General features: G+C 57.5%; 4 protein-coding genes across 7 annotated transcripts in view; 2 read left to right on the top strand and 2 right to left on the bottom strand.

The window, feature by feature from the left end:
* Positions 1–5,919: 5,919 nt before the first annotated feature.
* LOC114503017 (glial fibrillary acidic protein) lies at positions 5,920–14,479 on the top strand. 2 transcript variants are annotated; one of them, XM_028520361.2, is made up of 10 exons: positions 5,923–6,451; positions 7,355–7,415; positions 7,606–7,701; positions 8,348–8,509; positions 9,260–9,385; positions 9,594–9,814; positions 10,391–10,434; positions 10,770–10,889; positions 12,151–12,236; positions 12,824–14,479. In XM_028520361.2, exons 1-10 carry the CDS (start codon positions 5,985–5,987, stop codon positions 12,863–12,865), a joined length of 1,425 nt encoding a protein of 474 aa, XP_028376162.1. In that variant the 5' UTR covers positions 5,923–5,984; the 3' UTR covers positions 12,866–14,479. The 2 variants fall into 2 exon arrangements, with proteins under 2 accessions (XP_028376163.1, XP_028376162.1); XM_028520362.2 differs by lacking the exon at positions 10,770–10,889 and having other exon boundaries at positions 5,920–6,451.
* Positions 14,480–14,561: 82 nt separating this feature from the next.
* FAM187A (family with sequence similarity 187 member A) lies at positions 14,562–19,334 on the bottom strand. Its single transcript, XM_028521664.2, has 3 exons — positions 19,182–19,334; positions 18,641–18,773; positions 14,562–18,021 (listed from the first exon to the last, which is right to left on the bottom strand). The coding sequence occupies exon 3, from the start codon at positions 16,537–16,539 to the stop codon at positions 15,295–15,297; it is 1,245 nt and encodes a 414-aa protein (XP_028377465.1). The 5' UTR covers positions 16,540–18,021; positions 18,641–18,773; positions 19,182–19,334; the 3' UTR covers positions 14,562–15,294.
* On the bottom strand, positions 17,226–20,141 carry CCDC103 (coiled-coil domain containing 103). Of its 3 annotated transcripts, none has more exons than XM_036034025.1 (4): positions 19,960–20,141; positions 19,182–19,333; positions 18,641–18,773; positions 17,226–18,021 (listed from the first exon to the last, which is right to left on the bottom strand). In XM_036034025.1, exons 2-4 carry the CDS (start codon positions 19,322–19,324, stop codon positions 17,566–17,568), a joined length of 732 nt encoding a protein of 243 aa, XP_035889918.1. In that variant the 5' UTR covers positions 19,325–19,333; positions 19,960–20,141; the 3' UTR covers positions 17,226–17,565. The 3 variants fall into 3 exon arrangements, with proteins under 3 accessions (XP_035889918.1, XP_035889917.1, XP_035889916.1); XM_036034024.1 differs by having other exon boundaries at positions 20,017–20,113; XM_036034023.1 differs by lacking the exon at positions 19,960–20,141 and having other exon boundaries at positions 19,182–19,933.
* Positions 20,142–20,191: 50 nt separating this feature from the next.
* The window catches only part of EFTUD2 (elongation factor Tu GTP binding domain containing 2), a 33,338-nt gene continuing 28,524 nt past the window's right edge, over positions 20,192–25,005 (top strand). The window contains exons 1-2 of the mRNA XM_028520372.2: positions 20,192–20,477; positions 23,843–23,951. Of these exons, the coding sequence (XP_028376173.1) occupies positions 23,847–23,951 (105 nt within the window). The 5' untranslated portion in view covers positions 20,192–20,477; positions 23,843–23,846. The remainder of the gene's footprint in view (positions 20,478–23,842; positions 23,952–25,005) is intronic.

Genomic DNA, 25,005 nt, shown 5'->3' with positions numbered 1-25,005 from the left:
CTTCGTGCAGCCTGTCAGAATAGCACCTGCCCCTGTCACCTGAGTGTAGGTCAACCCCCCATCAGTGTTGGGGCCTGTCAAGGGGAGGGGACTGGGCTTTCTCCTCTGGGCGTCCTCACCCCCAGTCATCAGCATAGCCCCCAACACGGGACCTCATCACCACACGGGGAGCCTCCTTAGCAGCTGCTAACTCAGGAGTCCTGCCTCCTGGACCTCCGCCCCTTTGTCCCCAGGAATGTCCCTCTGGCTCTTGGCTAAGTTTGGGAGGATCCTGGTTCCCGGACAAAATCTAGTTCATGGCTGTCTTTCCCTCTTCTGTGGTTTTTTTGTGGAGAGGCCCCAGGAGCGTTTGAGATGGAGGTTTGGGGGCTCGGAGGGCCAAAGTCACCCCGGGTGGGGGCCCTGGAGACTAGCTGTGTTTGCCAGCCCTCCCACCGCCATTTCCTGGCTCAGCCTGTCCATGCGGAGGACCACTGAATTGGAAATAACAGGCTGCCCGCCAGCCCCGTCCTCCCGCCAGGGACACATCTGGTCCCCGCCTCTCACCCTCCCGGAGGGACGCAGTCAGGCAGGGAGATGGAGGGGAGCGGGGAGCAGAGCAGATCTGGGAAAGCAATTAAAAAGCGGGTCTCAGGGCGAGAGGCTGAGAGGTGGGGGGTGGGGGGAGGCTGGAGCGGGGCCCGGGCTGGTGGGGGAAGAAGAGGGGAAGGAAAGGGCCCGAGCTTATCGGCCCCAGCGAGGCAGTCTGGCACACGGGCCTGTGGAGGTAACTACGTGCCGGGACGGGACAGGGAAGCGGAAGGGGGAGGAAACTGGGGGTTCAGCCAGGAACCCTTTTGCAGCCATAGAAGTTTGGCACTTCTAGCCGGCAGAGGCTGGCTGGCCGGGCACGGGCTGGGGCAGACGGTGCGCACCCGCCTGGGGCAGCTGCCCTCCTGCTGGAAGGAGACAATCCCTGCCCCCAGGGGGCATCCCACTGACAGTGCGACCCACGGGCTCTCTCATCAGGGAGTTCCCTCCGAGGGGAAGCGGTGGCCCCTGTCCTGGGGGGGCCTTAGTCTGAAGGGGCAAGCAGACCTTATCCTTAGGGTGGTCCCAGTCTGGTGAAACACAGGTCCCAGCACCGGGAAGCCCCTGTCCACAGGATGAGGTATCGGAGAGACGGACCCACAGCGGAGGGAGATGATACCCCAAGAGCTCCTCAAACTGGAGGGAGTTGGGGCCTCTGGTCTGGGGCTGGGGAAGGGCAGGGGTGGAGGGGGCGGAGCGGCGAGAAAGCAGGCTGGGACCAGCCTCTACGCTGAGTTCCTCCGGAGCAGTTGGAGATGACTCACATGTGGCCCCTCGCAAGGCCTGAGCCACGAACAACCAACCAGTGGTCTAGGGACACATGGTGCGATCCCCCACCCTCTCCTCCCTGCTGCTGCCCCCTGCGTCCCGTCCACAATGCCAGGTAACTGCCTACAGGACGTGTGGCCTACACCCCACCCCCACCCCCCAGGGGACCCAGCGCCCACTCCAATGTGCCAGCTAACTCGGGGACAGGAAACGCACAGTGAGTGTCATTAAATGGGAGCTACGAGACATCAAGCACCTGCCACATCCGGTGTCCACTGATTTAATCCTCATAGCTACCTTGTAAAGTATCACTTGCCCGCATTCTATAAATGTGGAAATGGAGACTCAAGAGAAGGTTCCTGAAGTCGGCCAAGGTCATACAGCTATTGAGGGGCCACAGCCTCTCTCTTTCCCCCAGCGGGCATGGCTGTGGTGGTCAGAGGCAACCCCAGAAAATAAAGGGGTGAGGCCTCGGGGTGATACCAGTTTGGGTTTGGATAAGACTGCCTACAGCTGAGTCTGGTGTTCTCCCTGCCTCCCAAGGGCTGTGGCCCCCCCATGGCAGACAGAGCCCGGGCAGTTGAGCACTGCCATCTAGTGGCCACGATGGCCTGGCTCCCTTCCTCAGGACGGGGTCAGGGGATGGGCAGGCTGAGGGGTACACAAGGAGTCCCCCAGGGAAAGCCATGTTCTCTTCATCCCACCCACGCCTGCTGCCCACCAGGCTGTGCCAGGCACGGGGAGAGGGGCGGGGGTTCAGGCAGAGCCAGCGGGCAGCAGTTGGACACGAACCAGCCCCTTGAACTGGAGGCTGGCAAACCTAGAGAACGCTAGGCACCTCATGGGTGGGCCGAGGCCAGATGCGGTGTCGGTCTGTCCGGAGAGGCGCTTGGGCCTGTCGGCAGATGGGCACCCCGGCGGGTTCTGACTCGGGGGAGGGGGCACCTGGGGTAGGAGATCATCATTGTTGTTTTTTTGAAGACTTTATTTATTTATTTTTAGAGAGGGAAGGGAAGGAGAGAGAGAGAGAAACATCAATGTGTGGTTGCTGGGGGTCATGGCTTGCAACCCAGGCATGTGCCCTGACTGGGAATCGAACCTGGGATGCTTTGGTTCTTGGCCCACCCTCAATCCACTGAACTACGCCAGCCAGGGCAGGAGGTCATCTTATCTCTACCTCGACTTGAAGCGGGCATGGCTTGGCGGTAGGCCCCGAGGAGGGGCACCCTGGCATCCCCTCCCCGGCCCACAGCGTTCTGCTGTCTAGTGAAGAAGTGGGCCTGGGGGTTGGCCTGAGGCTGCAGACACTGAGGCCCGATGGTCAGGGTAGCAGGAGAGGAAGCGCCGTGTGGATGGGGCCTGAGCCAGGCCAGGGGGTGCAGGTAGCAGTGGAGGCTGAGAGCTCTGTCTGCCTGGGGCAGACATGCATCACAATGTAACCTAGAACAGAGAAAGAGAGAGAGAGGCAGAGAGAACATAATTAACAGGAGGGCTGGGTAAAATCAATGCATACAGAGGAAAACCATGTAGCTGTTAAAATGATGATGTAAACAAATATTTATTGATATGGAAAGATGTTCACAACATATTGTTGAGTAAAAAAAAAAGCAAATTACAAAATAATTTGTGCAGCATGAGCTCCCTTGTGAAAACATGAATTTGTACGTGGTGGTGGCGGGGGGAGGGGGGGAATCTCCAGGTGGCCACATTAGGGCTAATTCAGTTTTGCGTATGCGCGTATCTGGGTTTCCTGCTCTTTCTACAAGGACGGCACAACACAAACGCCGTGAGTTGGGCGCACAACCACGACCGAGCCCGTCTCCCGTGCTGGTTCTCTGTGTGGGCGACCTGGGGACGGCCTGGGTGTGGGGATGGGTCTGAGAGCCACGGGGGCGTCAAAGGTGGAGCAAGAGGCCTGGGTCTGTGACGGGGGCCCTGGGAGGGGACTGGAGGGAGGGAAGGTGGAGCCTCCACCTGCTGCTGCTGAAACGCGCCTGCACCTCACGCACACACGCAGGTACAAGTCACTGGGCGTCACTGACGGGTGAGCAATCGTTAGGTCTGTTCCCCTCAGGGCTACATAGTGCCTCGACCAGACTTCTCTTGAGCAAGAATCGGAGACCTCGCACTGGGACTTGCCTGGAAGCTGGAAAGCGGTCACTGCTGGCCAGGGAGAGGAGAGCTGGGACAAGGTTTTGTCCTCGGTCTCGGTCTTCTTTTCATGAGCTTTGTCCTTCCCCAGACACCCCACCCACAACAAGGCCAACAGTCACTGAGCACCCCATCTTCAGGGTTCCCTCCCCACGAAATGGCTTAGGCTCTGGGGTCAGAAGTGGCTAAGACGGACTCTTCCCTCCTCTCTCTGTGCTGGGACTTACAGGGGCAACCGCAGAACGTGCCCAGGTGAAAAGCACCGTCTCCAGCACGGGGTAAGGGCATTGCCTGGGCTGGAGCGCAGGGGCCTGAGCCTCCTGGGAGAGCTGGGGAGCGGGGAGCGGCCAGGCCTCGTCTGCAGGCTGGAGACCGGGCAGTGCTGGGCTGGCCGCCCCCCAGGGCCTTCCCCTCGTGCCCACTGAATGACTCACCTTGGCATGGATACAATGGCCGGGCGTGGGCACCAAGCCTGCTCCCCGCTGCACTCCAGCCCCCATCAGATGCTTTCTGAGAAGCTCTTTGAGCAGGGGGGGCTTGGGCCGTGCCCCTCTTAACAGCCTGACACCCTGGAACGAAAACAGCACAGCCCCCTGGGGGCTGCCCCCACTGTGTGGCGCCCTCACCGGCGGAGGAGAACAAGGGTCCATTCAGCCAGTGCCCGGGAAAAGGGACCGGAGGCCCAGGCACGGGCAGGGGGCAGAGTAGGGGTGGGGAGAGGAAGGCTGCCCCTTCCCAGAAGTCCATGGACACAGATGGCCGGGGGTCCTGGTCAGGGCGCTGGCCCTTCAGGGCCAGAGTGAAAGGAGCGGATGGCTTTGAAGTCTCAAGGAGCAACAGGGTACAGGCCCCAGGTTCCCAGTTTGGAAGCAAGGTTCATGGGTTCCCACACCCACCCATCCCCAGAGGCCTTTCCCGTCTTCTCAACCTACTGTGTGGGAACTCGGAGGAGATAAATCTCCAGGGTGAGAATGAGGTGAGGGGTGGCCAGGGAAACAGGGTACTGCAGAAACAAAATTGGGAGAAGGGACAGCCAGCTCATTCATAACTGCTTTGTGGAGCTGTCAGGCCCCGGGCTCTGGGAGGGGTGCAGGGAGGCTGGGCATGCAAGGGGGAGCCCGGTGCGGCTGAGGCAGGGGCCTCAGAGTGGTTCAGGGACAGCGCCACGGAGTGCAGGGCCTGCCCCCTCTCGCACTACCAAGTTCCTTTAGTCATCTCCTCGCTGCTAAAGGCCTCGATCCACCCAGCAGACGAAGGGCTAGCGTTCAGTCCAGCCTGCAGCCCCAGAACCCCAGGGACGAGGAGAGAGCAGGAATCGGGTGCTGTGTTCAGAGGGGAGGACTCCAGCAATCTACTGGGATGTGGGCTCGGCAGGAAGCTACAGCGTAGGCTGTTCCTCAAGGCTCTGAGACCGTTTTGTTCTCTGTCCAATGCCCAGCACCTGCAGGACGAGGGCCGACTGATGGGAGGCCTGGGTTATGGGACCTAACAGTTAGAAGGCAGGTCACAGGTCACCTGGTCCAGCCCTTTCTTTCTTTTATTAAAAATATTTATTAAGAGCCCTGGCTGGCATAGTTCAGTGGATTGAGCTCGGGCTGCGAACCAAAGTGTTGCAGGTTCAATTCCCAGTCAGGGCACATGCTTGGGTTGCAGGCCATGACCCCCAGCAACCGCACATCGATGTTTCTCTCTCTCTTTCTCCCTCCCTTCCCTCTCTAAAAATAAATAAATAAAATATTTTTTAAAATATTTATTGAGGTCTGGCTGGCATAGCTCAGTGGATTGAGCACAGGCTGCTAACCAAAGCATCGCAGGTTCGATTCCCAGTCAGGGCACATGCCTGGGTTGCAGGCCACGGCCCCCAGCAACCGCACATTGATGTTTCTCTCTCTCTCTTTCTCCCTCCCTTCCCTCTCTAAAAATAAATAAATAAAATAAAATAAAAATATTTATTGATTTATATTATTTTAGAGAGAAGAGAAGGGAGGGGAGGAAGGGACAGAAAGAGGGAAGCATCAATGTGAGAGAGAAACATCATCGGTTGCCTCTCGCATGCTTCCTGACCAGGGACTGAACCGGCAGCCCAGGCATGTGCCCTGACCGGGAGTCGAACTAGCAACCTTTGGCTTTGTCAGACGATTCCCGACCAACTGAGCCACACCAGTCAGGGCTCACCTCCCTTTCTGGACCCACCTTCCTAGAGAGAGGGTCTCCGGGGCCAGTGATCGGGCCTCGGCCCCAGCATCCGGCCCCGGGCGCTGCCCACCAGCACCTCCGTCTGTGGCCAGACTGGCGCTGGCACCGGAGGAGGCCCTGCCTCTGGGCACAATGACCTCAGTGGGGTGAGAGGCGCTCTCCCCGTGGCTGGGCTGCAGCCCGGTCCCACCCCCTCAGGCTATGCCAGGGGGTGTTTCCAGGGACACTCCGGGCAGTGCGGGCCGGCCCACTCCTCCATAAAGCCCTCGCATCCCAGGAGCGAGCAGAGCCCAGCCAGGATGGAGAGGAAAAGGGTCACCTCAGCTGCCCGCCGCTCCTATGTCTCCTCCTTCGAGACGGGGGCGGGGGGCCTGAGTCCCGGCCGCCGGCTGGGCCTGGGTCCCGGCTTCCGCCTCTCCCTGGCTCGAATGCCACCCCCACTCCCAGCCAGGGTGGACTTCTCCCTCGCCGGGGCCCTCAATGCTGGCTTCAAGGAGACGCGGGCCAGTGAGCGGGCAGAGATGATGGAGCTCAACGACCGCTTCGCCAGCTACATCGAGAAGGTGCGCTTCCTGGAGCAGCAGAACAAGGCCCTGGCCGCGGAGCTGAACCAGCTGCGGGCCAAGGAGCCCACCAAGCTGGCCGACGTCTACCAGGCTGAGCTGCGGGAGCTGCGGCTGCAGCTCGATCACCTCACCGCCGGCAGCGCGCGGCTCGAGGTGGAGAGGGACAATCTGGCACAGGACCTGGGCACCCTGAGGCAGAAGTAAGGGCCTGGGAGAGGGGCCTCCGGAGCAGGGAGGGCTGAGCCCCCAAGAGGAAGTGCCCACAGGCCTGCAGGGAATCGGGCTGGGGGGACCCTGCCTCCCTGCTCACTGGTTTCCACACCCATGGGAAGGGAGGGCTGTCCCTGGCCCCCCCCAAATGTTGGGAGGGGCTGGGAGAAGGCCCAGAGTCTCAGGGATCTGTGCTCCAAAGACCTCCTGCCAGGAGGAAAGGGTACCCTCCGCACCTCCCCACTGGGGAAGTCTGGGCCAGAGCAGCCAGGGACCCCAGCAGAGAGGGTCTGTGTGTTTTATTCACTGTGGGGCCCTGTGACCGTGGGCAGGGAGCTCACCTACCCTGAGCCTAGGTCTGTATAACGGAGGGATTGGAAGGGGAGTTTGGTGTGCACTGGGAGGCCTGGGGAGTGGGGGGAAGAGCAGGGCGTCCTGGTTTCAGAGCACAGGTGACTCTGTCTACCACCAGCTTATGCTCCCAGTCACGGCACGTCAGCTTGCACAGCTGTGAAGCCGAGATCTTAATAAAACCCATTTCCAAAGGCCAGAGGGAATCCCGGGGGGCCTGGTGCTTTGCTGAGCCAGCTGGGCACGCGCCCTCAGGTGCAGGAGGGTGTGTGTGTGCGTATGTAGCAGTGAATGCACACGTTGGTGGAAGCACCTGTGTGAGCAGGAGGCCACAGCGACCCTGATAAGGCAGCTTAGTAAGAGTCAAAACAAAGGCCCCATCGCCCTGGGGCCAGGTCTCTCCTCCCACCCCTCCTGTCTGTTAGTCCCGGGGTCCCAGTGGGAGGAGTCTCTCCAGCAGCCACTTCCAGAGAGACTGGGACAGGGCTCCACGGGTCCTGAGAAGAGCACAGGCACAGAAGTGTGTGCTCCCCCCACCCCAGGCTCCAGGATGAAACCAACCTGAGGCTGGAGGCCGAGAACAACCTCGCCACCTATCGACAGGTCAGGGGGATGGAGGGGTCGGCAGGGGACAGGGGGAAGGGTTGATGGCAGCCCACCCAAACACAGACCCCAAGACCAGCCCTCCCAAGTGATGTGCTGCTCCCCCAGCCCTAGAAGGGGGGGACCAGAAAAGGCTGGGGAGAGGAAGAGCCTGGTGTCGGAGTGACCCCTTGCTTCCTTCCCGCCATAGGAGGCAGATGAGGCCACCCTGGCCCGGCTGGACCTGGAGAGGAAGATCGAGTCTCTGGAGGAGGAAATCCGGTTCCTGAGGAAGGTCCACGAGGAGGTAAAGCCAGGACAGAAGGAGGGAAGGCCGCGCAGAGACTGGAACAGAGAGGGAGAGAGAGAGAGAAACTGAGTGAGAGAGAGGCAGAGAGACGTCACGTAATGAGAGCCACGAAACCTTGTCGCCTCCTTTTTCCTCGAGATGGCCCTGTGAGATGGGAAAGCTTTCAGCATCACCCCCGTTCACAGAGGCTGCTGACGCCCGGAGAGGTCCGAGAACTTGCCCAAGTCACACACTCAGTCTCCCTGACCCCGTTCCTTCTGCCTTCTGTCTCCACTTCACTGAGAACCACTCATAACGAGGAAGATCCCATGAGCTCTGACCTCAGATCATGGACCCAGCATATGTGACCCCATAGAACCCGCGGGCACACGCACACACAGGGACTCAGACGCCCCCTCATAAGGACACGGGCACACATTCAGTGCCCCTGCACATCCAAGCCGGGGAGGACGCCATGAGGCCCCCAAACTCTCCACTACCTCCCCAGCCTGGGCCATGCAGTTCCACCAGCTAGGGACGGTCTTGCTCCCCTTAGTCAGCGTCCGTGTCCGACAGCCAGGCGGAAGAGGGCATGATGCTATGGGCAACCCCCCCACTGCGGCCGTGGCTCTGAGCCCTGCTATTCCCTTTCACACCCTGGCAGGAGGTGCGGGAGCTCCAGGAGCAGCTGGCCCGGCAGCAGGTCCATGTGGAGCTGGACGTGGCCAAGCCGGACCTCACAGCGGCCCTGCGAGAGATCCGCACCCAGTATGAGGCAGTGGCATCCAGCAACATGCATGAGGCAGAGGAGTGGTACCGGTCCAAGGTAGCCTTGTGGGCCAGCCTGCCTCCTCCAGGCAGCCCTCCCGGCTCCATACAAGAGAATCAGGAAAGGAGTGGGAAGGAAGCTGGGAGAGGATCCTCTCTGGGTGGCTGACACCCACGAGTGCAGTGAGGTGACTTGCCCAGAGAAACACAGACAACATTACTTCCAACAAGAACTTATTGCTATATTATTATTATTATTATTATTATTATCATTACTACTACTACTACTAGACAGCACTGTTGTGTGCCGGGCCTCGTGCTCTGCATAGGTTTTCTTACTGTGAAGCAGGCGCTGTTCTTTGACAGATGAGAGAACTGAAGTCCAGAGAGGTTAACTAATTTGCTCAAAGTCACACAGCTTCTCAGCGGTCGAGCTAGATTTCCAACCCTAGCCACCTCACCGGGCAGCCTGCCTCTTGCTGCCTCTGCCACCCGTGTTCCGGGTTATTAGGCATCTACTGTGTGCCAGGCACTGCCCAGGCGACAGACACCTGTCTGACCGGGGAGATGGGATGGGCACCCAAATATGGTGTCTGAAGACACAGCAGTGGCTTCTGTGTCCCCTATCCATGGGTCACTGTTGCTGGGAATAATCCCACCCAGAGCCACTGTCTCGGGTGACCTGGACCCCAACCCTGGTGTCCTGCCCACCCCGCTGACTTCCCAGAGGCCGCCCCTTCCCACGCAGTGCCCCAGGTGCGGCTGCGCCCGCCCCTCAGCTTAGGGCCTCCTCCCCATTTGTTAACAGTTTGCGGACCTGACAGATGCCGCTGCCCGCAACGCGGAGCTGCTCCGCCAGGCCAAGCACGAGGCCAATGACTACCGGCGCCAGCTGCAGGCTCTGACCTGCGACCTGGAGTCCCTGCGGGGCACGGTGAGCGGAGCAGAGCCGGAGGCGGGTGGTCGGGGTGGTAGGCTGGGTATGGCCAGCGGGAGGAGGGGGGACAGGCCGTCACAGGGAATGCTGCAGGAGAAGGGCCAAGGCGAGGCCAGACTGGGGGCGGGGCCTCCAAGCACCCTCAAATAGGTCCGGTCCCGGGGCGTGAAGGCGCCTCCAGGGACAGACTCGCTCCACCCTACAGAACGAGTCCCTGGAGAGGCAGATGCGGGAGCAGGAGGAGCGCCATGCGCGGGAGGCCGCGAGTTATCAGGAGGCCCTGGCCCGGCTGGAGGAGGAGGGGCAGACCCTCAAGGACGAGATGGCGCATCACCTGCAAGAGTACCAGGACCTGCTCAACATCAAGCTGGCGCTGGACATCGAGATCGCCACCTACAGGAAGCTACTGGAGGGCGAGGAGAACCGGTGAGCCCTGACCACGGTGCTAGGGAATCCGCCCTGAGGCTCCTCCCTAGGGTCGCTTGGTTCCCTTAAGGGACTTATTCAGCCTGTGTCCAGCTCCCTGTTTTCCCAGGGCCCAGCACAGTGCTGCCTAACGCACAGTAGGTATTCAATGAATGTTTGATGAATGAATGAATGAACAAATGAACAAACGATTCAATTCAACCAATGCTGGATTCAATTCAACCAATGCTGATTAGGTCCCAGGGCAAGGACTTGGGTCACCTCCCCTATCCCGAAAGCCTCATCCCCCACCATCCTGACAAAATTGGACTTCTTTCCCCCAGACCTCTTTTTCCCGCCTCCTTAGAACTTTCTTTACCGCTCTCCCCTCCCTTCGGCCGTCTTCCAAGCCCAGACTTCCCATCTGATGGGCATGTTCGCTGGTAACGCCCAAGCCCCTTGCGTGCTCCTGGAGCCCCGGCTTGCTGGCTGCCGTGGAAAGTTAGGAAGCGTGCTCCTCACGACAAGCCCGTGCGGGGACCTGGCCTGGGGTGTCCCCGGGCAGCCCGGTCACCCTCTCCCTCTGCTGTCTTTCAGCATCACCATTCCCGTGCAGACCTTCTCCAACCTGCAGATCCGAGGTCAGTAGAGGGGGGGCCGTGTGCCGGGGGTGCTGGGTTACTGCCTCTCCCCCAGGCCTGGGGGCTGCTGCTCTGGGCCAAAAGGGTCTGGGGCTCTCCCTGAGGGCTTTCCTGATTCACCGCAGAGCTTCTGGCCAGACGACACCATCCCAGGCCATTTCAGGTGGCCTCGCAGCCACCCCTGCCCTGCTCTGCCCTGTGGCCCTCTTCTGTCCCTGTACCCCATTCCGCCACAGAATTGGATGAGGGTCTCAACCTGTCCACAGATCCCTGAGCAAGCTCTGCTCATCTGAGTGTTTTATGTTTGTTTGTTTTTTAACTGCTTGTCACTGCAGGGGGCAAAAGCACCAAAGAAGGGGAAGGTCACAAGGTCACAAGACATCTCAAAAGCCTCACAGTACAAGTTATACCCATTCAGGCTCACCAGATTGTAAACGGAGCCCCGCCGGCTCTCGGTTAGCCGCCTGCCTCGTAGACACGGTGCTTTTCTCCCCTCGGCAGGGAGGGAGCCCCCCCAGATCCCCGTCCCCCATCCTCCTGGGCTCTGTCCTCCCGGGTGTCCCTGACAGGTCTTCTCCCTAGCACCCTCAGTGCCCCGCCTGGAACCTGGTGCAGGGGCGGATGTAGGTTCAAGGAGCCGAGCTGGCCGGCGTCCGGGGTGTTACGTCCTCCGGTGCTCAGAGGCGATGCTGCGGGGCCTCAGGCGAGTGCCAGCCTCGGCCTCGCCTCTTCCCCGTCACTGAGAGGCCCCCTGAGGTCCCGCTGTGCCCAGCGGCCAGGCTCTCTCTGGCTCCGTCTGTCCCCGAGGCTCCGAGGCTCGGCTTGATGCTGATTCAGCCCAGAGGATTATTTCCCCTCAGACTGCTGCTCTCATAGTGAATAAACGTTTGCATTCCCTGCTGTTAATTTTAAATATTAGTGAGGTTGACGTGTTATATTTTTCTCTCTGAGGGGGGGATAAACTAAATTACTGCTTACTTGTATGTGGCCCTGAGATGATTATCAGCTCTTCTGCTGGCCTAGAAGTTCAGGGGTATTAGATGTGTGTGTGTGTCCCGGGGCTGAGTTCAGCATCACATGGGTTAACCAGGGGGGCTGGCCAGAGGCGATGCTGCCAAGTCCCAGACAGCAAAGTATCACTAAAGCAAAGTATCACTAAAGCGGCAGGGAGAAGTAGGAAAGGGGAAGGGGGACAGGAAAGGGACCCACATGTACTGAGGCAATCATTTCACATATGTTATTTCAGTTAACTAACTCCTCACTCCCACCTAGAGTCGTAGGTTCCAGCACCCCCATTTTGCAGATGAGGAAACTGAGGCTGAGAGAGGCAAACTGACTTGCCCACAGTCACGGGGCTGGTTAGTGGCTGCGCTGGGACTCGGATTCTGGCCTGCCCGATTTCAAAGCTCAGGGCCCCCCCCCCCTCGGCGTAGCGCTGGGTTGTCAGACAGCTAGGCGCCAGGCAAGGGCTTGCAGAGGGACCGAAATGCAGCCAGGCCAGGAGAGCAGCAGGGCGGTGGGCAGAGTAGCCACAGGACGTGCCCAGCACAGGGGGGACTTGGGGTCTTGCCAGTCCCTCTGAAGGAGCCGAGGCCCTCCCTGCCCGGTCGCGTGGGCGTTCCCACTCATGACCTGGGTGTGACAGGGAGCCAGGGTGGCAGAGGACGCCTAGCACCCCCAGAGCCCACAGAAGGCCTCCTCTCCTCGCGCCCGCAGAAACTAGCCTGGACACCAAGTCCACGTCCGAGGGCCACCTCAAAAGGAACATCGTGGTGAAGACGGTGGAGATGCGGGATGGAGAGGTGAGGAGAGGAGTCCCGAGACTCCCGCCCCCTCGGGCTCTGGCTGCCCCCGGGAATTCCCGGGGCCAGGCTCTGGCATAAAGCCTGAACTGGCACATAGAAGGTTCTTGATAGCTCCCGGGGGAGGCTCTGGAAGAGGGGAAGGAACCTGGATGTAAGTCAGTTCCTCGGCCCCTCCACCGACAGTTTAAGGGGAGCCTGGGTGCCCGGGCCACTGGACAGGGTCCTGACGTGGGCTGTCCCCCTTTCTATCTTGGCTTAGGTAGCCCCAGTGCCAGGCCTGGGCGGGGGGAGGGGAAATGTAAAGTTAGAAGTTTTCGCTCCCAACTTCCCACACCCAGCAGCTTGGTTACGGGAACCGCCAGAGGAATGGGAAAAGCACATTCGGCATAACCCATTCCCCACCACACCAGCCACAGCACTGGCTAATTTTCCCTCGGCAGCAGAGAGTTCTGGTTGCTTTCTTCGGAAACAAAGGCCCAGGGAGGCTGGGGGCTTGCCCAAGGTCCCAGAGCCTGGCAGCTGTGGCCCCAGGGTCGGTGTGAGCTCCGAACGGTGGCACTGTGCAACTTCTCTGCCCCTTGCAGGTCATTAAGGAGTCCAAGCAGGAGCACAAGGATGTGATGTGAGGCGGGAACCACTTGGCCCCTGCCCCAAAGTGGGAGGAGCCTTCAGTAGGAGACTGGATACTTGCCCCTCCTCTGATAGCTAACTCCCCCAGACCTGAGCCCCGCCCCCTCGCCGCAGCTGCCCCCTCCCCCACTACGGCTCACTGACAGCTTTTGCCCTAGGATCCATCAGCACTAGGCCTGACAAGACGGCACCCAGCCCACTCCCAGCCACTCCACCTAAGAGGGCACTCACCCCACAGGGGCAGCCTGGAGGGGCATGGCCAGAGCTCGCGCTAGAATGAGGAGGGAAGAGAGAAGTTGGGGAGGGCCTGGAGACCTAATAAATCACCCTCCATATCCTAATCCCAGTTGCCATGGCAACTGTTGCCAGCGCTGGAGGTCTCTGGGCTATCTGGGAAGTGGGTCTTTGAGTTTCCTCGGGCTGCTGGGAGAAAACTGACACTCTGAGACAGGAAGAGGAAGTCCCCGCAGGCGAGGCAGCCCTGGCCAGAGGCTCATCTTAATCTAGAGGGACCCTGGCCAGTGTGAGAGTCGGCAGGGGTAACCTGCCACCTGGAGTCCTCAGCAGACAGAATTCCCGGCCTGCCCAGATTCCAGAGGGGCCTCCTGAGCGATGACTCAAAGTCTCAGCCCCACAGAGCTGCCATGTGGGCAGGTGGGAGCTCAATTCTCAGCACTAGGGGATCTCAGTAGAAGTGAAGAGGGAAGAGGTGCTGGGAAGGAGTGCGGCGGGGGCACTGCCTGGCCCCTAGGTGTCAGTACAGAGAGGTGAAACCCAGGAGGACTTCCCGTATGTGGCTGCGGTGGCGGGGGGGGGGGGGGGAGGACAGTAGGTAGAGATGGTGGAGGTGGCAGTGGGTGGCAGTGGGACGATGCCAGACATCAGAGTTGGGGTTGTGGGTGACCACTCACACTTGGCCTCTGGGTCATGGGAGCCCAGGATGTGACTCGTCCTCTTGAAGATACTGAAACAGGAGAGAAAGGGGCCGCTGTCCCCAGGGGCAGGGCACACTCTGTCCCAGTTCTGAAGGCCCCTTCCTTGCTGCCCGATCCCTGTCCACCCAAGCCTCTGAGCCCCTGCTGCTGCTGCTGCCTCCCACCCCCAGCAGAGCCCGCTGGGGGAAGCCGGCCTCCTAGCTGTGCCTCCGTGCACCCCACAGTGGCCTAACGCTTTTCCCTAAGCCAAGGACCCTGTGTCCCCTCTTACTCAAATACAAAGTGTACCCCAGCATTTTAGGTAGCACTCCATTCTGTAATTCTGGAGACTGAGGCATAAGCAGAGTGAAGCCCCTAGTCCGTGTTCCTACAGCCTGGTGGGGGGCGGGGGTGGGAGACACTTTCACCCTGAGCGTCTGCTCTGCTTCCCACGGGAGGACTGTGGGGGAGGGGGGGAGCATGGGATTATCTGCACCCAGAAATGGGACTGAAAGGCCTCACTCCAGGGTCCCCCTCTTCCCTCTAAGGCCGCAGGGAGGGAGAAGTGGGAATCCCTCCCTCTTCCCAAGGCTTAGTGCCCTTTCCCTGACGCCCCCCTGCCACCTGCTGACGCTAACGCTCGGGGCCCCACTGCTGCCTGTAGGTACTGAGGTTAATAAAACCACCTGCCGTGTCTCCCCGGAGTGGACTCTGGTCTGTTCAGGAGAAGCTGGGGCTGGCGGAAGGGGGCAGCAAGTTGCCTGGGAGGAGACCCAACTTGTTTCCTGCCGCGGACTCTCTCCAGAGCTCAACCCGCCCCCCATGCCAGTAGCAGCCATATGACAAATCCCACCTCCGACCTTGCTCCTCCGTGACAGTCCTAGGGCCCCCACATTTGTTCCAAGCCCCTCTTCTCACCCCCAGCTCCCAGCACACATACAGTTTCTCAGGAAGTCCCTGAATCTGACTTCCGTCTTCCTCACCCATTTCCCCTATTCTAGCCTGCCTTTCCTCCCACACCTGCCGTTTCTACCAGCCAGTCCAAGGACGAGACTGGGAGGAGGGCAGAGAGAGCGCCTGTGAGCACCCCCCACTCTTTTTCTTGCTCCCCCTGCCACCCCCCATTCAACCAGCGCCTGCTTGGCAATCCTCGAAGATGAGAAAATAAAGCACCTCAAACACGGTTTAATACCAAATAGGCCATTTGATACACATTAGGCTCCCTCCTTCCTTCTGTGAGCTGCTGAAGTCGGAGGACGTGCCCCTGGGCTGCGTCCATCCCAGCCTCCATCCCCATCTCCCACCCGCCTCAGGCTTCCCCACTTCCCAGGTCAGGTCCCAGATGTGCCCCAGAACACGGGGGAGCAGGTTGTAACTAACAAATGTGTCCCCACGTCCTTGCCCCACGTCCCAGCCCAGGGTGCCTGCCCAGAGGCATCATCTGGAATCATTGAACAAACACACTTGAGCACACGGGTCTTCAGGGATGAGGGGTGGGGGAGAGAGAGCGCCTAGGGAGAGAAGCTGGGCCAGGAGCGAAACAAGTAGCGGCAGCCACGACAAAGGTGAATGGCGACGAAGACCCCCGTGATGAGCAGGTACCCTATTAAGGTGAGCTCCACGGCGGAGCGGACCTCGGGGTCTGAGAACGAGACCTTGTAGTGGCCCCGCGAGGTCACGCCCAGTCGGAACCCGGCGACCCGCACGCCTTGCCGCCAGCAGTAGTAGGTGCCCCTGTCGTCCAGCTGGGTGAAGCGGATGTGCAGGTGGTTGCCGTGGTCGATGAACACCCTCATGGACCTGTTGACGCCCTTCAGGTACTGCGTGCGATACAAGCCCTGGCGGTCCTTGTCCCAGGCCACGGCGTGCTCCGGCCGGGCGCCCGGACAGGACACGATGAGTCCGTGGCCCAGCCTCTGCTGGTGGTACTGAATGGGCACCTGGGGCACCCAGGGCCGGCTGCCCGCTTTGGACAGGTAGCTGAAAATGGCCATCACGCCCCTGCGGGCCGTCGTCGCGTTCTGGCAGGGCACCGTGCAGCTCTGAACCAGCAGCTCGGGCGTGTGGGCCTGGGCCCGGGCCTGCAGCTTCCTTGGCACGGCCCGCGAGCCGCAGGACACCACGTCCGGCAGAGTCTTGCGGAAGCGCGGGGAGAGGCCCGGGCTCTGCAGGTAGCAGAGGCCGATGCGCCACTGCTCCCCCCGCACCCCGCAGCGGTCACAGGGGGTCCACTCCCAGAAGGTGGTGAAGACATGGAGGCTCCCGCGGTACTCGTCTGCAAAGGGCTCCTGGCCCAGGTCCCTGAAGGTGGCCACCATGCCCTCACTGCCCTGGACGTCCACGTCGTAGGCGTAGAAGTAGTCCCCCTTGCTCGTGCCGCAGAAGTACAAGCCCGAGTCCTCGGGCTGGGCCCGGAAGACCAACAGGCTGAACATGCGGATGCTGAAGCGGGCCAGCAGGGCGCTGCCCGCCCGCACGTGGGCGGCCTCGGTCAGCACGCGCCCGTCGAAGTCCGTCAGGACGGTGGTGTGGCTGCTGCCCAGGTGCTTCTGGTAGTACCAGACCACGGCCGGGACCTCCTCGGGCTTACAGTGGCAGGGCAGCTCGAAGCTCATGTCGGCCAGGTAGGCCGCGTTGTCGAACATCAGGAAAGCGGGGCAGGGGGTCCTCTGGAAAATGTCCTCCTTCTCCACGATTTCAAAGGCCTGCAGGCTCCCCCACGCCCACAGGAGCACAGCGGCGCGGGCCAGGTTCATGCCAGAAGCAGGGAAGGGCCGAAAGGGCCAAGGGGAAACCAGGACACTAAAGGCCCATGGAACTTCTAGAAATCACGGCCAGGAGCGGCATCTTTATGAGGAAAGGATTACGCAGCCAAGAAGAGAAGCAACAATCTGCAGGGACAACAGCCAAAGGCAAGGCTGTTTATTCCCAGCTGACACACAAGATGCCCTTCTCAGGTGACAGATGTGATCTCCAGGAAAAAGCCATTCTAGAACCTGGCCCTCCCTCCCCTTTCTAGAACACTGGTGCTCCCCCAAGAATGGGCCAGGAGGAACTGGAACCGGAAGCAAGGGCCTAGCAGCTGGACAGGGACACCCTTCCTCCAGGCTCCGGGCCTCGCCCCGCCTGCCGAGCGGAGAGGTCCCCCTTTTGGTCAGCCAGGGGTCGACGGAAGCCCGCCGCCTTCCCCATCTGGTCACTGGAAGGAGCCTGGGAGGCCACCCAGACCCACCCTGATGGCCCGGGGCTTTCCCACACCCAGCCTGCCCAGGAACTCAGTCCCCATGGGAAATATTGCCCCTCAAATAAGGTAACATTTGACCCTTTTAAATATTCATTAAATGGCCACTCATTGGTGTTGTGTTGTAAATATTCTTGTTAAGAGCTATGGAGATAGCCAGTATTTGTTTACCGTGGAGGAGGAATGATTTTGTTTTTTCCCTTTTTTGGGCGGAGACTGTCACTAGAGTAGCTGGCATTTGGTTGGGCACATGCCCATCTCCAAGGGTGATGAGCCACAGGCTTGGCAGACCCTAAGGGCGGGACGCAAAGCTCTTTTGACTTCCTGGGCCCCTGGCCACCCTGTGGATCTACACAGTTCAGAATATCGAGCCAATGAGGGGATGGAGAAGAGGGGAAGATTCGGTTCCAGCTTTTGCTCTGAAGATTCTAAGTTGAGAAGGGAAGTGGGTGTGGTCTCTTATTCCAGTCCTGCAGAGTCCCCAGGGCCATCAACCCAAGTCTCCAGTGACCACTGGGGGGCGCTCTAAAGATAACTGGTCCTAAAAATCCACTTGGTACAGCTCTAGCAGCTCTCGTAGGAGCCTCTCCCCCTCCTGGAGCCCACCAGGCTGCCCCTCCAGACCCTGCTCCCCCTGGCTGAGACCCTCCTTCTCGGGTGCGGGGGTGCCCATGGCCTGCAGCTTCTGAAACAAGTCTTTGCAGCTCGCTCTCTCTGCGCAGCTCATCAGGCTCAGGTTCAGGGCAAAGCGCCCGGTGCTGGCCAGGCCGCGCAGGATCCCCAGCACTGCCAGCTGGTCAGCCGGCCTCACGTGATCAGCCAGTGCCACCAGCAGCTCCCCGAGAAGTCCAAACCCCACGTCTGTCTGGAAGAGCTGGCCCAGCTTGGGACCTCCAAGCTGCAGCAGGGCCTGATAGCGCTCCGGCCCACTCCGCAAGTATCGCCGCCAGTCCCGGCAGAACTCTGCTGAGGTCTCCGGCTGGAACGGTGTTTTCTCCTAGGCCACAAAAGAGGAAAAGGGAATCCAGAGCTCTTCCAGCTGCTCTGTGACTGCGAGAGTGGGGGGAGGCTGTGGGATTTTATCTTGGCTCAGCTGCTACTGCTCTCTGAGCACTGGGAAGGCTCTGGTCCGTGTGGGTCTCATGTTCAGGTGGGAGAGGGTCCTAAAGAACCCAGGTCATGATTTGAGCTTTTCAGTTGTGTCAGGATTGTGAACGTGAGAGGAAGTCAGGGTTTGCTCTAAGCAGGGCAGAAGGGGCGACTGAAAATCTTGGGAAGAAAGAAAGAACTCAAGGTGAGTGTTAAGGATCCGAAAGGCTGGGTCTCCCTCCCAGCACCGGCTCAGGGCCATTGTACTATAAACCAGAGAACCCGGAGCAACCCAACTCTGTCTGTGAATGCAAGTCAAAGGGCTGACAGCCAGGCACCTGCCTCGCACAGCTTCCTGTTGGTTCTGTGCGATTGCACTCACCCTCACCATCGGATGTTGCTCTTCTTTCTGGGACGGAGGCAGAAACTTGCCTCTGTTGGCTTAACATGAGAAATGAGGAAATGGTTTGTGTCGTAAGAAAACGGGACTGGCGGTTTAGGGTGGTGTCCTGCTGGGCCTCACCTACCAGGGAGATGGCAGTGGTTTCATCCTGGAAGGATGTTCCCTGAGTAGTGTGACAGTTCCAGGGCGCCGTCCTCTTTCCTCCTATCTTGTCTTTCCGCTCCAGTGGCCTCAGATGTGATGCCAGGACAATACCCCTGTGGGCAAAGGGCAGGGATTAAGGGATGGACCCAATGCTGTCTGCAACTGTGGGGTAGCTGGACTTAGCATGATACAGGCCGAGCCCGTTGGCCGGTCAGTGGGACAATAATAAAAATAATTAACAGCAGCAACAATAGCTGGTGGCTTTTAAGCGCTCCCCATGCCCCAGACATTGTGCTCAGAAGTCTTCCATGTAATAACTCATTCAATCACAGCAGTGGCTACTCTCTTTTACAGATGAGGAACGGAGGCTCAGAGAGATTCAATGACTTGCATTAGATCACACGGGTCGCAGAGGGCAGGACCAGGACTGAACCCAGAATTGTCCGGCTCTAAAGCACGGGCTCTTATCCGCCACAGTCCACCATAATTGGAGAGCCTGAGAAAAATGACATGAAGCCAACCTGAACTCCTCATAGGAAGCCACCCTCTGCTCCATTGCCCGTAGCTTGGCAGCGTTCTCCCGCTGGTACTTCTCATCAGCGGTGAGTGCAGCCTGCAGCTCTTTCTCCAAAGCCTTGAAGTCAATGATGTCATTCCTCTCCATGGCCTGTGCCTGGGAAGACAAAAGGAATGGACCCAAGTGGAAGGTCAATAACAGAGGAAGGAGAGGGCGCCTGGATTCTTTGCTAGCCCACAAAATGACCCAAAACACTCGGGATAACTTGTCACTCATCTTGGGGGGGGAGTGGTTTACCAAAACCTAGTTCTCTATAGAGTTACACAGTGAGGATTCGCTTAAGATTCATTGTCACTGAAAATAAAATATGAGTCCTGACTTTCCGTATGGAGCCATGTCTTTATTTTTTTTCTCTGTCTCTAGAAATATTTTAACATCAGTGCTTTTAGATGAGAAAACATTTGGATCTCAGGATTCAGTCCCGTCACTTTTCCGCACAGCGAGCTGTGCTTGGGCGACCTCTTTAGTTCTGCAGCCTGCGCGTATCTGACGCTAAGGGACCTGTTCGACAGGGAGATCATCTGTGTGGGTCCAGTCTTGGCTCTGGCTTTTACCCGCCGTGAGACCCCTTGGAACCTCAGATGCCCGTGCAGCGAACTAGATGCTGCGGCGGAGTCATCATCAACAGGCAGGTCAGCAGGGTGTCTGCCAGCAAGCCTGTAGCCCTACCCCCGCCACCCCGACGTGCGTAAGCTGAACACCAAGAAGGGGGCTGGACTGACCAGGAATTGAACTGAGATGTTCTGGTTTCTGTCCTGTTCTGAATAAACAGAACTAACCCTCTTGCCCCCGCGACCGTCGCCCCAACAGCCCTGCCCTTGGTTCCCTTGCTTTCTTCCGGGATTGCCCGATAACTCGGCTACAGAACCGCTCACCGTAGACCACGGCCAGCGGCTTTGGTTGCCTAGCAACTACCACCCTGCCCACGTGATCGGCCCGAAGGCCCCCTTGCAGTGTGGCCCGGAGGCGCCTGATCAGACTCGATCCTCGTCAGGCCTCACTGTCTTTGGAGCAGCCCACGCTTCAGTTGGGGGCCCACAACTCCACCTCGCCCGTGCTTGTGTCCGCGGCCGCCATTGCTCCGAGCTGGTCCTCCGGCAGAGGGCTGTCCTCCGCGGCAGAAACGCGACTGCGGCGTCTGCGGGGTCCTTCCGGACACCGGGCGCAGGCGGTGCGGCTGCGTGGGGCGGAAGGCGGTCTCCGTTGGCCTACCTGGAGCTCTGGGCTGAGCGGGAGCGAGGTGAGCTGGGCTGACGCGGGCCCACGGCAGGCATGGGAAAGTTGCTCCGGTGGGATGGGCAATTAAGTAATGTCAGATCTGGGAGAGGCTTTCTATACTATTTGCCTTTTTCACTTTGCACGTGGGTAAATTGAGGTGTGGAGCGGGAAAGGGAATGAAAGACCCGCCCCCCCCCCCCCCCCCATTCCAGGATTCCGAGATTCCTTTATTGCTGTCCATCCGTAAAATCCTTTCCTGGGGCTGGGGTTATTCTTTCACTGTTCTGCTAAGCTTCCTCAATCCTTATTCTGTATTCCTTGGAGAGCCCGCCTTACAGCGGGGAGTTGCAGTGAGGTGCGGTACCGAAAGGTCTGTGAGACTGTGGGCGAGTCAGCTGTCTTCTCTGTGCCTTGTTGGAGTCATTCATTCATCCATTCAACAAATACTTATTGAGGCCCTGCATTATGCCAGGCGCTGTTCTAAGTGTGTGTGTTGGGGGGGGGGGGGGGATAGAGTCCTTGTTTAAATTGTGGTTGGGGGAGATGACAGTAAACACATTGATCGATGTACTTCAGCTAGTGGTAAATGTTAATAACGGTGAAACAGCGAACGTGGGGTTGGAGAGTGTGGGGCGACTTTTTTAGAGTGACGGGTGAAGGTTCCTCAGAAAACATGACATTTCTATAGAGACCTGAGTGAAACGAAAGAACGGGGTATAAATAATCCAAAAGAAGAGCATTTTAGAGGAGAATAGCGAGTACAAAGACCCTGAAGCAGAAACTACCTTAGTTTGTCCCGTGAACAGCCTTATATAAAAATGTCTGCAGTCAGTTCATAGATCTTGGGGGAGTGAAATGTGACAGCTCTTTGGAAGTGAAAAGAATCTCTGTGCATGTTGAGAGTTACAGCACCCTGGCTGGTGTGGCTCAGTTGGTTGGAGGGTTGTCTCAGACTAAAAGAGTCTCAGGTTCAAGTCCTGGTCACTGAACATACCCAGGTTGCAGGTTTGTTCCCTGTTTGGGGTATGTACAAAAAGGTAACCAATTGCACCCAATTGGTGTGTCTGTCTCTCATTAGTTACTAGTCCGTGGAGCTGGTAATTCTGTCTTTTATCTACAATCAGCACTCAAGGGGTTGCATCAAGGGAGGCAGAAGGATTAACCTAGGGCAAAAAATAACAGTCTCTCAAAATTAAACATCCCATTCACTTATATTTAACAGTGCCTATTGATGCACATGGCACACAGGGTCCTGGGGGTCAAGAGTGGCCAAAAAATAACATTAGCTAACATTTATTGAGCCTAGGACTCTGATAAATTCTTTAAGATTTTATTTATTTATTTTTAGTAAAGACTGATTTGTTGTTCCACTTATCTATGCGTTCATTGGTTGATTCTTTTTTTTTTAAGATTTTATTTATTTATTTTTAGAGAAGGAAGGAAGGGAGAAAGAGAGAGAGAGAGAAACATCAATGTGCGGTTGCTGGGGGTCATGGCCTGCAACCCAGGCATGTACCCTGACTGGGAATTGAACCTGTGACACTTTGGTTCTCAGCCAGCGCTCAATCCACTGAGCTACGCCAGCCAGGGCTTGATAAATTCTTTGCACAGACTATTTTATTTAACACTCACAATCTTTCATGCAGTGCAAATTGTTCGCTCCATTTTCCAGCTGCGGAAACAGGTGTAGAGAGGAGACACAATGTACCTGAAGTTGCACAGTTACGAAGTGACAAAGTTAGGATTCATGCCCAAGTTTTCCAGCTCCAGAGCCCAGGCCCCTAGCCCATGCTCTGCTGTGTCATTGATGACTGGTGAGCTGTAGAGTTGTTGGTGATGGTGATTAGCACAGTTAACTGCCGTGCAGAACAATTACATGCTGATAAAGGTGCAGAAGGCTGCAGCAGCATAGGGGAATGGGGAACTGGGGATCTAGGAAGGCTTGAAAGAGGCGGCATTTAAACTGTAGTTCAAATAGAATTTCAGTAATTGCAATAGAGAAAACCCACAAAATAAGTACCAATTACAAAGAGAACACAAGTAACTTTACAGTAGAAAAGCCTGGCAGCCACCAGTGTAATCAAGTGATTAAGGTAACATCCCCACTGAGGGGACAAATTAAAATCATGTATTGCCCTCGTCAGTGTGGCTTCATTGGAGCATTATCCTGTAACCAAAGTAGTTGCAGGTTCAATTCCCGGTCAGGGTGCATACCTAGGTTGCGGGTTTGATCCCCGGTCTGGGTGCGTACAAGCATAAAGGAGGCAACCAATTGGTGTTTCTCTCTTACATCAATGTTTCACTTTCTCCGTTCCTCTCTCTTTAAAAAAAATAAAAAAATAAAATTATGTACCGCCTGATAGGAGATGTACTAGAAAGAACACAGCATCACTTCTGTGATATTCCTGTCAGAAATGCATAACCTTAACCTAATCATGGGGGAACACCAGACACACCCAAGTTAAGGGACATTCTACGAACTCGCTAGCCTGTAACCTTCAAAAGTGTCACGTCCTGAACGTCGGGGAAAGACCGAGGAACTGCTCCAGAGGGAAAGAGACTAAAGACGTGATGGGGAATGCCATCATGCAGCCCCGGGCTGGGTCCTTGGCTCTGCCAGACACCATCAGGACAGTTCGTGAAACTCAGGGTCTCACCATTAGGTGGTAGTAATGTGTCCAGTTCTCCAATTTTGATGGTCGTGTGACAGTTATGTAGGGGGATGTCCCTGTTTGTCGGAACCACACACACTAACAACCGTTGGCAGGCCTTCACTGTAGTAAAATATCTTCGGCTTTCTGGGCCATATGGGCCCAGTGGCAGCTACGCAAGCCCTGCTGATGCAGTGTGAAAGCAGCCATAGACGATATGAATGAATGAGCAGGGCTGTGTTCCCATGTGGCTGTTTTTGTAGACGTTGAAATTTGAGTTTCATGTAATTTTCCTAGATCATCAAATAGCATCCTTTCGCGTTTTCTACTCTTTGAAAGTGTGAAAGGCTTTCTTAGCTGGAGGGCCGTGTGCCATCAGGCCGCAGTGTGCCGGTCCCCGCGCTGAAGTCTTGGGTGCTGACGAGGCCTGGTGTCCGCAGTGTGTGTTCAGATGATTTAGGAAAAAGAAAGCTATTTGTACTGATCTTGAGACCTTCTGGTATGAAGGTATTTCACATTTCTTCGGCATTACAAAAAGAAGGGTGCGTCAACAGAGACAGTGAGTAGGGGAGAGGGGAGGGGAGAGCACAGGACTGTGGGGAGCGGCCAGTAGGTCGGGGTGATTGCAGAGGCGACGTGGGAAGGGGTCTGTCCGACTGTCGGCCTGGACAGGTGGGGCCGTGTCACGGGGGCCCTATGACCATGCCAGAACCTGACTCTTCCTCTTGAATTCCAGCACCATGGATACTGACTTGTATGATGAGTTTGGGAATTACATTGGACCGGAGCTAGATTCTGATGAAGATGATGATGAATTGGGCAGAGAGACCAAAGATCTTGATGAGGTAAGACAAATTATTGCTTTTTTCTTCTCTTTCTTTTTTTTTAAAAAAGCGATAAAGTACTGATTCCTCCGTGTTCCCATGAAACCTGTGTACATCTCTAACTTCGCCCTGTTTATAATATGACTCATTGCCCTGATCGGTGCAGCTCAGTTGGTTGGAGCGTCATCCTGTAGACAGAAGGGCCACTGGTTCGATTCCTGGTCAGGGCACATACCCAGGTTGCAGGTTTGATCCCCGGTTGGAGCACATATGAAAAGGCAACCAAGTCGATGTTTCTCTCTCTCTCTCTCTCCCCCCTCCCCCTCTCTACCCCTTCCCTCTCTCCCCTCCTCCTTCTCTCTCCCCCTCTCCCCCCTTCCCTCCTTCCCTCTCTCCCTCTCCCTCACCCTTCCTTTCTCTCTAGAAGCTGTGAAAAAAATGCCCTCAGGAGGGGATAAATAAAATGTAATGTGACTTACTGGGGCCTTATACTGCACCTAACCTAGGACCTTAGCCACTGAAGTTCCAAAAGGAAATAAGAGACACTGACCTTTTCCAGCCGCAGCTGCACCGGGAACTTTCCCATAAGCTCAGATTTTGAAAGATGAATAAAAGCAATAGAAAGCGAAGGCGCAGACGCCTGCGACTCCCCTTCGGGAGGGCTGTGGGGGATGAAGTCCAGAACGGTCAGAGGCTTTCAGAGACACCAAAGGTGGCTTGTATGCTTTAGCCATGTTCAGAGCAAGAAGTCAACAGGCCCCCTGCTCATCAGTGGGGGTGGGACAGTGACCAAACATCAGGGAAGCAGAACAAATGTCCCGGCTGCCATCGGTCTTCTCCAGCAGGGAAAATGTCCTTCAAACTAGAGAAAGTAGAATAGACGCTGGAGAAAGAACACTGAAGCCACGGAGGTGGAGTGGAGAGAGCATTTTGCAGCCTTAGCTGCATCCAGGCCTCCAGGCCCAGGTGCGTCGGTCCTGGGTGGGCCGGTGGGGGGCCTTGCAGAGGTTAGCTGAAAGCCACCGAAGTCATCTTTAAGGAACTGGACACTGGCTGTGGCACTAGGAGGTTAATC

This window comes from Phyllostomus discolor, chromosome 8 (genome assembly GCF_004126475.2).
Source record: "Phyllostomus discolor isolate MPI-MPIP mPhyDis1 chromosome 8, mPhyDis1.pri.v3, whole genome shotgun sequence".
In the NCBI taxonomy this organism is placed as follows: domain Eukaryota; kingdom Metazoa; phylum Chordata; class Mammalia; order Chiroptera; family Phyllostomidae; genus Phyllostomus; species Phyllostomus discolor.
The sequence above is the reverse complement of the archived record's forward strand: the minus strand, read 5'-3'. Positions and strand labels throughout refer to the sequence as shown.